This window comes from Hydra vulgaris, chromosome 03, assembly GCF_038396675.1.
Source record: "Hydra vulgaris chromosome 03, alternate assembly HydraT2T_AEP".
In the NCBI taxonomy this organism is placed as follows: domain Eukaryota; kingdom Metazoa; phylum Cnidaria; class Hydrozoa; order Anthoathecata; family Hydridae; genus Hydra; species Hydra vulgaris.
In genome coordinates, this window is record NC_088922.1 from 27,976,217 (window position 1) to 27,987,500 (window position 11,284).

General features: G+C 26.5%; 1 protein-coding gene across 29 annotated transcripts in view; it reads left to right on the forward strand.

Moving 5' to 3' along the window:
* Positions 1-11,284, forward strand: part of LOC100208668 (uncharacterized) — a 120,980-nt gene that overhangs the window by 42,361 nt on the left and 67,335 nt on the right. For all 29 annotated transcript variants that reach the window (XM_065792836.1, XM_065792838.1, XM_065792839.1 and 26 more), the window contains 2 exons: positions 5,989-6,182; positions 8,453-8,785. In XM_065792836.1, the coding sequence (XP_065648908.1) occupies positions 5,989-6,182; positions 8,453-8,785 (527 nt within the window). The remainder of the gene's footprint in view (positions 1-5,988; positions 6,183-8,452; positions 8,786-11,284) is intronic.

Here is an 11,284-nt window from a genome sequence, read left to right on the forward strand (position 1 = left end):
GTTATATTATATGTACAATTAATATATTAGTAATTTATTTTTAGTTAAATAGACTAGTATTAAGGGACTAGTATTAAGGGCCGCAGAGATGTCCAAGAGGCGCCAAAGAAAAAGAATTTTTTTCAAAAATTTTGATATAAACGACATCATGAACTTTAATTAGAATTCTATCAACATTTTCGAAAAATGTTTGTTAATACATGATCATTGTACCACAAAATACCATAAAAATAAAAAAGTATCAAAATACTTTTTCTTTGGTTTCAGAAATTTAACGAGATGCCAGCGTGAAGTAGTGGGATGGTTGGTTGTGAGGGTGTGTGACACTCCATCAATTAATTTTGAGTTCATTTAGTTGGCAAATTTGACTTTTTTAGATAAGTCAGTCAGGAAATGTAGACCTTTTAGACCAGCCGGTCAACAAATTTTACAAAGCGAGGACTTTCATTTTCTTTTCCAGTCAGCAGCAATTTTAATAATGCTCTTGGCGTGATACCAACTTTACCGGTTGTGTAAGCTACATAGGTGGTTACAACCATTTTAAAAATGAAATATCTTAAAAAATGCAATTTATTAAAAAATAAATTATTTAAGTTGGCTTAAAAATTATATAAACTCCCTAGTTATGACTATTACACAAAAACAATTTTTGTAAATCTTGTTATGCGTTAGTTGTGAAGAGGTTAGATCTCCAAGTATTTGTTCATTTGCCTTTATGAGTTGCTGTAAGTTACAATTTACAGTTGTAATTAACTAAAGCGCATGAATTTAAAGGCTTTTCAGAGTTTTTCAGGTTTTTCAAGAGAAATAGTTTTTAATTTATAATTAAACTATATGTAATAATAAAAATAGTTATGTGAACATAACGACAATTAGATTGTAAAATTTAGACAATTAACGTTTTTTATTTAATTTATATTGCTTAATTAAATATCATGTTAAACTATTTACTTTTATATTTATTTAAAAAATTTAAAAAAATAAATTAACTAATTATGTCTTTGGTATCGAATTACTTATTAGATAAACTAAGCAGTTGCCTAAGGCCTGCTTAAAATGTGCTTAGTTTACCTAATGAGAAATAAATATGAAATATACAAATATATACTGTATTAAATTAAAAAGAAAAAAATAAACTAAATAGCATATATATTATTTTTGTTACTAATATTGTTTAATATAAGTAATTTTATGATTTAATTTAAACAAAAAAATAATTTATCAATCCAAAACTTACAAAAAAATTTTGGTAGTGATATGCCTAAATTTATGGGCCATGACATGACATTTTTGTGGAGAAGTGGGCAAAACTACCAAAAAAAGCAAATAATAAAAACAGTCCTTTTGAAAAGACCCTCAGTTGTCAATAAATGATGCTTTTGAAGTATTTCTGCCTAAGGCCTGAAATGCTTTAATTCGCCATTGATTCTGTATGAAATTGTTTTTTATTAAAATACCAGCTGTTTTAACCAAGTTAATCTGCTAAAAAACCGGTTGTTATTTAGTTTAGTAAAATAACAATTAACAGTTTCCTGCTTTATACTAGATGAATAGTTCTTCTAAACAATATCTATAAATTTCTTTTAAGAAATTTAATTATTAAATTATGTCAAACAATAATACGTTTTCTCCAAATCATAATGGTGGCAAAACCAGTTTAAGTTTTTCATCCAGTCAAAAAGAAATTGAAATTGATACACAGTCCAATGAGGAAACTACTAAAACGAATTACGAATACTACTCAATTAAGGAGGAAACATCAAAATGGGTATGCAATGAATATAGTTAAAACAGATCTAAATAGTACTCAAGAAAAACATCAAAAAGTATACTAGATTACCATCACAAAATTATAATGCTGATCATGAAATTATAATGCTGAAAAAGAAACGAAACATGAGTAGTTTGTCAAAAGAAAATAGCATTAAGATTGGTAGAAGTCTTTTGATACTCATAATTGCCTGTTGTCTTCCATTTATGTTGGTAGAAAGTAATTTGTTTTTTGCTTAAGTCCAAAGTACAAAGTTTGTGAAATAATTCCAGTTAAAAAAGTGACAATCAAATCAAAAAAATTTAATTTATCATTTGGCGATGAAGATTCAGGAAATGATAGTGACAAAATAATAAGTTTAGATTCAAAAAAAGAAATTAGTGGTTATATAAAATTGTATGTACATGATCAAAATATTTTACACTTTTGGCATCAAAATCAACATGTGTTTCCATTATTGTATTGTATTTCAACAATGATTTTATGTACACCTGCTACCAGTGCACCAAGTGAGCGCCATTTCTCTGACGCATTAAATAATTTGTATGCAAAGCAAAACAGAATGACAACTGAATACTTTCTGATGTTTTTGTACGAAAGTTTGGAATTTTTTAATTTAGTTTAAATATATTAAATGTAATATGGAAGTTTTTTCTAGTAATAATTATTTTCTAATTCATTTTATTGATATAACTCTTTTGTTTTATAAACTCTTTTGTGTTATAGATTTTTATAGTTGCATTGCGAGGAGAGCTGGCAAAGAGGCAATTGTCTAGGGCGTGAAGGCTTAAATGGGAGCCAAAGAGACAAGAAAAGCAAAAAAAATCTTTATTACATAAAAATATATTTTTTTAAATTTATTATAAAAATTTTTTTTATTTATTTTTACCCAGTGGGCAAAATCCTCGCTATGCTACTGCATCTTTATATTAAATCTAACAAAGAATAGGGCGAGTTTAGTTATGCAATTTTTAGTAAATGAGTGGTGTGTCAGATTTATAGAATTCTTTCATTATCAAAAAGATAATTTAACCTGGGATGCTATAAACAATGCAACAAATTTGTTGAAAAAATTTTTTCTTAGTTTTTTTAATTTATTTGTTTTAAATTTAAAAGTTAATTATTTTAACGTAAAAAAATGGGTAAAGACACAATTTTCTCGCTGTTTGAGCAATAATTTGATCATTGCTACATAATAAACTATATACATAAACAAAAGGAAAAAATATATTGCTAAAATGACAAAAATATACATCATTAAAAATCAACTCTAGGCAACTTCTAGACATAGAGCAAACTACAAGTATTTATATGTTCATTTTGATGTCAAAAAAAAGGATGTTTTGCAAAAACACAAGATGATTGGATCCTGAAGACAAAAAAAAAAATTAAACTGATGGCCCCCCCTGCATGAAACGTGTAAAAATCATTATTAGACAACAGGCGGATATCTGCGGATTATATATCAAACTTATATTATTAATTTACATATTGAATGAAATATTTTAAGACTCAAATTATTGAACCACCATGGATTGCAAAAGTAAGAGGTATTGCGTTTTAATGTATTTTTTGGACCCAAAAAAAAATTGTTAACACATTAACTTATGCATTTCAAAGAAATTTGTATGTCGTAGAACTTTTTTCAAAGTTTGTAAAACCCATCCTTTGTTATTTATTTGTTTACTGGTTCTTAATAGATTAAAAATGACATAGATTGTGTAAAAAATGACCGGAATAGTCCGAGTATTTAAAGAAAAGTAGAATATACCGAAAACAGTTAATCAATTGGGGCTAAAAGTTGTGATCATTTAAGTGGAAACAACTTTGATAAAAACATTAACGCTATCATATTTTAACAGAAACTAAGGTGACGTTGTTGTTAAACTTTCTCATAGAGGTGTGGTATTTAAAATAATAGTTTCAGTTTTAAAAAAGAAATTCTTTTTTATAGATATTTATTTTAAATAATATATAGTAGTTTTTTGACATTAATGAATATATAAAAAAAACTTATGATAATTTTTTTTATAACAAAAAACAAAAAAGTACTTAAAAATGATAGATTACGCATTGCATTTTTCAAGTAATTAAAATGTAATAAACATTTTTCTGGTTTAAAAAGCAACCTTAATAGCTATTAATAAAAGCTACTTAATAAAATTGTTTCATTATTCAACAGGTATTATTTAATATTTTTTATCATAAATTTTTATCTAAATTGCGGAAATTACATTCTTAAATGCGAATACCAAATATTCTTTGTAAATTTTACAAGTCTTGCCAACCGACAAACAACTCTACTCTGAAAGCAAAAAAAATGTTCACATAATAACCTGTAAACGATTACATTCTGGGTTTATGGTGATACTCTCGCTTGCCTACAGGGTCGTACCAACGAGGTGGTGGAAGTAGGTACTGAAATTCAAAACTGAATTTTGGCATCTAAAAAAAAACCCTTCATTGGTAAAATTAGCTTTTTTAGTTGCACGTATTAGTAGTTCAGTACGGCCCTGCCTGGCTTATTGCAGCGTGTTGTGGTTATAATAGCCGGGGGAGAAGATACAACAATAAATATTCATAGTTTGTTTATTGTAATTGTTGCGATGGTTATGTTAAGATTTCAGTAGATTGAGGGAGAGTTAATAGAGGGATAGGACTTATTGATTACTCATTTATTATTTTTAAGTGTACAAAAAAAGTAGTTAGTAAAAAGTAGTAGAATGTCAAATGTTTCTACTGCATTGTTTCTGTATTTCATATTTTTGAGTATTTTTTATCATACTAAATTTTGCTTTATTTCGGTTATTATTCCTTTTTTTTTATGTGATTTTTTTTATGTTATAAATTGTTAGGTGGGGTCGGTGTTTTGGGGGAAAAAAGCGTAGATTGGATGGAAAGTAATTAATTGAAATCGATGAGATTTTTGGTGAAAATTGGAGGTTTACTCCACCCTTGCAATAAACCAGGGGAGAGTACTCATGATGTGCGATTATTATTACACACTACCTATAGAGCGCGGCACATAAAAAAATTAATAAATAAGACGGTAAATAAACGTACCAAATTTAATTTAATTGCCTAAATGGCGTCTTTTTTACATTTCGCGCCAATTGGGTGTTTTTAAACAGTTGCAACAACCTCATGGGCATTTATCTCCGAGCTGGGGAAAAATACAAATATTCAAATTTAGTTTAAAACGATTTATTTTAATAACAATTTTATTTGACTATAATTTTATTTGAACTAAAAAGTTAGTCAGGTAATTTTAGTTAACTAAAAAGTTAGTCGACTAATTTTAGTTAGACTAAAACTAATCTTAACTCCCACCCCTATAGTTAAGTCTTAGGCAGTTGTAAAACTTAACAAAATTGATCTGATTTGGTCATGCATATGAAGTGAATTTAATTTAAACTGTATTATCAAAGTCACTTTAGTTACTTATTATTTGTACTTAGGAGTTATTTATAAAAAGTTTAACTACCTTAATTGTGGTCATAGTTGTCTTGTAAGATATTTTCAAACAAAGGTAACAGAAAATGCATTTGGCATATGTTTCTGTTCCATATGTGTTTTTTTTTTTGTTTTTTTTTATATATTAACTGAGGTTATTATTAAGTTATGCGTATCATGCAGAGCACAGTATCTGTTTAAATTTTCATGTAGCAGTTTTAAATGTATTTAATTATATAAACATAAGTTTGAATATTTTAGATAAAGTTTAAAAACTTTTCTTCAAAAAAAATTTGCCTCTTACAAAATATATTTAAATTTCAATTTATTAATATTTTTTTTTTTTATGGCAAAAAATAATAATAAAATGAAATTTTGAATTGATTTTTTTTGTGGCAACTGTTAATGAGCTTGAAACAAATCTGATTAAAAAAAAATTTCAGCATAATGGTTTGATGGACCCTGAATTCTTCATCCTCGTGGATGAAGAATCTCATCATAATGCATTGATCTTGAATTATAACTATCATGCTCTTAGAATATAAAGATAATGAGGTGAATGTGTACTAGAATGAATTTATGAAATACTTGGCAAATAAAGAACTTGGGACTGATTCTCATCATTACAAAGAAAAAATAGTGGAGATAAATCTTTTAACTCTTTTTAAATTTAAGAAATATTTATTAATCTGAACTGAATCAAATGTATGTGCGTTTAGTTATTAATTTTTTTATTATGAGTTAGTCTGTTTTCATATTTTTAGGTAGTTACCAAAGTACAAGTTAAATTTATTGGAAAAGTTGTTGTTAATCTCAGATTTGAATCATCACCTAGAGCAAATAATGATCAATATAAACTTGTTGACTTAACCAAAGGATCACTTTTGGTGAAAGTAAAAAGAGCACATGACGTTCTTGCAGTTACAGAGCAAGGATATTCAAACCCATTTTGTAAAGTGTAAGTAGAGTGTACATTATATTTTTGTACACATTACATGAATCTTCTTGTAAACATTACATGTATCTCATAATACATATTACATGAATCTTGTTGTACACATTACATAAATCTTTTGTACGCATTACATGAATCTTTTTGTACACATTGCATGGTTTAAAGTATTTTATGAACAAACTTAAACTGCTCAAAAAAAATGCTTCAAGTTATCAAGTTACTTGTAAAAAATACAAATAAATTGAAAATTTTTTGCAGGAATAAAAAATGTTTGATTTTTACAGGAATTTAATGTTTAATAAATGGGTACTTGTACTTAATTGTTCTTCAAGAATTGATCTTAAACAAAAAATGTTTAAGTTACACTTTAAAATCTTTAGAGAAATTATTTTAGGATTTTTTTCTAAATATTGTTGCTTCAGCTAAAGAATATATGTTTAAAATGCAATGAATATATGTTTAAAATACCATGAGGCAAAATATTTCTTTTTTTTTTTTTTTTTTTGCCAAAAAAAATTTTTTTTTTCAAAATTTTTTTTTTTGCAACAAATTTAAAAAGTGCTTTAAAATGTTTTATAAAAATTGCCAAAACACTTTTGACTTGAAAAAACAACAAAAGAGTCTTAAACTTAGTTTACACAAGATATTCCTTTTTGATTATTAACATCTTTTTACTTTATTTTAAAGTCACTTTATTAGCATTTTATTGGTCAAGTTTCATCTACAAGATGTGATTGTTTTAAACATCTTCAAATGTAGTTTCTGAAATATAAAACAATTTTTGGAATATTAAAAAGTTGTTAGAAGTAATAAAAAAAAGCAAAATTAAATTAACTAAGAGCCATTCTTGAAGTTTTTAGTTAACACTTTAAATAAAGTTAAATTTATTGTAGTTGATTTTTATCCTAGAGAAGTTGGAACTTCTCTAGTAAAATTTAGTGATTTAACTAAAGCTTTGTTTCTAAAAATAATTATGTTTAATAAAAATTTTGATATAAATTTTTTTGATGTTTACTTTTCCATAAATTTAATTGTAAATAGAAATTCATTTGCATCGAGTTTGTTTTAAAAAAAAGTCAACTACAATAAATTTAACTTTATTCAGACAGATTTATAGTGCTTAATCATATATATACATATATATATATATATATATATATATATATATATATATATATATATATATATATATATATATATATATATATATATATATATATATATATATATATAAATATATATATATATATATATATATGTATATATATATATGTATATATATATATATATATATATATATATATATATATATATATATATATATATATATATATATATATATATATATATATTCACACACACACACACACACACACACACACACACACACACACGCGCACACACACACACACACAGGGTTGCAAAGTCAATTTTTAGGGACTCGGAGACTCTGGTAAGCAAAAAATTCAGAGTTCGATTACTGTGCTCAACCTGTTTCTCCTCGCATTGGCCTTTTTTTATTTTATACCTTTCCTAAAGTTACGTTGTTAGTTGAATAACCCTTAAAAAGTAGTTATTAAAATTGTTATTATAATGGCTTAAAAACTAAATTAATATTAAACCAAAATCTGGTAATTCATTTTTATTTAATTTAAATGATAAATTATAGCAACTCAAAAATTATTATAAATTTTATTCTAATGACGTGCTTAGACATATTTAATAGACTTCAATTGCTACCTTTGTAAAATGATACTTTCTCACTGTTTTTTATACTCTTTAAAAACAATGTATGCTATAGGCGATGTATGGCATAAACAAACATGCTGCACATTTTTTAATAATTTATATGCCGGAGGGCTTGCCATACCCAGTATTATTTAATGCATTTGTGCTTTTACTGGTTTAAAGTTATGTAACTGTTGGCTAAACAAATTTAAATTAATAAACTTATAAATTTAAATTAATAAACTTACAAATTTAAGTAAATAAACTTATAGAAGTTAATAAGGGTTAGTTAGGAAACATAAGCTGATGTAAAAATAAAAAATTCCCAAAGCATCAATAATATATATCTATATACATTATTATTATTATTTATTACTATTATTATTATTATAAAAGTAAAAAATTTTCACTGTTTTTGAGTCCAATTATATTGAGAAATATTAAATAATATTACAATTGTTATTATTTTGTTATAAATATTTTATAATGCATATAATATTTTAAATGCATATAATGCATGAGTTTCTGCTCCAACTTTTCTTTAGGACTCTTATATGTCCTGGCTTAACTTTTCCAAAATTCAAGACATCAGTTGCAATGGATACAGTTAACCCTGTTTGGGAAAATGAATTTGTTTTTTCTGAAGTATCTTTGAGCTCTTTAAAAAATTCAACTTTACAACTTTCAGTTTGGGACTACGAGAAAGGAAGTGAACATCTTCTTTTAGGAGCTGTTCGATTGGGTTTGGGTAAGCTTGAAGGTTTAAAGTATGATTCATTTGGTGAAGAAGTTACAGTTTGGCAACATATGCTAGATAATCCAAGTAGCATGGAGGAATATACTATACCATTGCGTTCATCTTTAGACAGTGTAAAGGAGTAAGATGTTATTTTAATAAGTTTAGATAAAGTTGATAGTTAAAATAATAAAATAGCTGATACTTTTCAAAATTGTTTAACACATTTATTACATGAATAGATATAATAAATTAAACTAATTAACAAAAGTTGACTAAAAATTTAGAAAATATTTTAAATGTAGTTAAAAGTGAAATGGGTGCACACCAATCATTATACACAAATCACTAATCAATTAAAATTAATACCAAAATGTCAAAACTGGACATATAAAAATAATAACTTGAAAAATTTTGCATACAATTTAAAGGTTTTTGAATAAAAAAAACTGTAAATTGTATGAGTTAGGAAAGTATAAAGACAAGAGAGAATTCCAAAGAATTTTTGAAAAGACAAGAGAGCAGCAATTTTTGAAAAAAGTAAAAGTTTTTCAGGTGCAGTTAAAGGATTTTTTTTTAACTGCTGCATGAAAATTTAAGCAAGATTATATTTTAGTTGTTGCCCAGTTGGCACAAGATGTATTTTAGACTTATTTAACATGTCTAAAAGAAAAAGGACATTTATAAAACTAACCCAAAAATAAAAACAATATTTTATACAGGAATGAATAAGTGAGTTATAGAGGTAGAGAATGAAATCAGGATAAAAAAATGGTGAGAACTATCAAAAAAAGCAAACTTTGCAGATTGACCCGTTCTAAATCCATTGACCAATCAGATTAACCAATTCCATTGACCAATCATTCTTACCCTTACAATTATCGTCCAATCAGTCTTCTATCTCTTATTAACCAGGTCTTTGATTATTTGATCAACAAGTTTCTAACATCCCATTGTGAGTCAAATAACTTACTGTCAAATATATTTGGTTTTCAATACTTTCGCTCTACTGGAATATACAAATCTAACTAAATCTCTTATTCGACCATGTATGGAATACTTTTGTCATGTTGGGCTGGTTTTTCAATGATGCTCTAGACAAAGTCCAAAAATGCATTGTAAGCATAGTTGAACCTGCTCTATCTGCCAATCCTGAGCCTCTCTGCCCATTGTCCTAAAGTTGCATCTCTTTCTCTTTTCTCCAAATACTATCATGGTTGCTGCTCAAAAGAGCTATCATCTCTAGTTCCATCAACCAAAACTTATTTTTGCCTAACTCGTCATTCAGCAAATCTCATTCTTCTACAGTATCTGCTCTTGCATACTCTAAAAACTTTTATTCATTTAGTTTTTTTCCCTGCACTTTAACTCTTTAGATCTCTCTCCTATATTCATGTTTTCTTGACTCATACAACATGCAACTATATTCATGTTTTCTTGACTCATACAACCTGCAACTTTTCTTCTGTCAACTGTTTCTTTACTCTTTAACTCTATTCTTTTCAAGAATGGTCCTTGAAAACATAAATTAGAACACTAAGTAAGATTGTGATCACTCTTCAATATAAAAATATTACCAATAATGCGAGGATTGTTAGCAGTATACAACTGAGTTTGGTTTAATCACAATCAAGATTGGCTGCCTGTTCTATGTGATCAAATGAAAACTTTTTGTCAAGAGTATGTAATTATGTCATCAGCATCTCTTTAGAGGTAAGATTATCAGGAAGATAATTAATATAGACAAGGAACAACATAAGATCAGGGATGGAATCTTGTGGCATCCATGAATCTATTGGAATTGAAGGAGAATATTGTCTTTCAAGGACAACTTTAATACTGCGGTAAGGAAGGAATGATTCAGTAATAGTTTGGAAATTAAAGATTCAAAAACTTTGCTAATAATAGTAAGAATAATTGATTGATGGTTGAAAGGGTCAGAGTTTTTTAAAAACCTGAAACACGGATGCCATTTTCCAAAAGAAAAGAAAATTTAGTTAAGCAATTAGAAGTGACAGGAGTAGGAGATATAATTGTAAAAAAAAATAACTTTATCAACCACAAACTGCAGAAGTGTTCTGTGTGAAATAACTTTAACAAAAGAAGCAGGAGTTTGGTGTCTAACAATAGATCAACTTGTTAAGACTGTGATTATTAGATTTAAGAGATAATTAACAGGGAAATTTTAAGTTCTGCTTTATACTTAGGTAATAAATTCAGACTCATGTATGAGAAATGGAATGTTGAGCTTTGCTTTTTTTATGACATAAAAGTATAATTTTCAAAATTTGATTTGTTTTGCTTAATCTTTTTTTCTCAAAAGATCAATCAACCAATCATTCAATCAATTAATCAATCAACCAATCATTCAATCAACCAATCAATCATATTGACTGTTGTGAGAATTTGTTCAGCCACTTTAAGAATATGAGAAACTTTTTTACATCATATTGGTTTTTTAATTTTATTGGTGATATTGTTGCTGTGATTAATTATTAAAATAGTTAAAGATTAGTGTAGTTGTATGTTGATGAAGTAAGCAATTCTGACATTAAATTGTCGACTAATGCTGGTTTTGGAAATAACCTTTTATATTGAAAACTAGATGGCATGCAAAAGTAAAATATTTACATTTCTCATA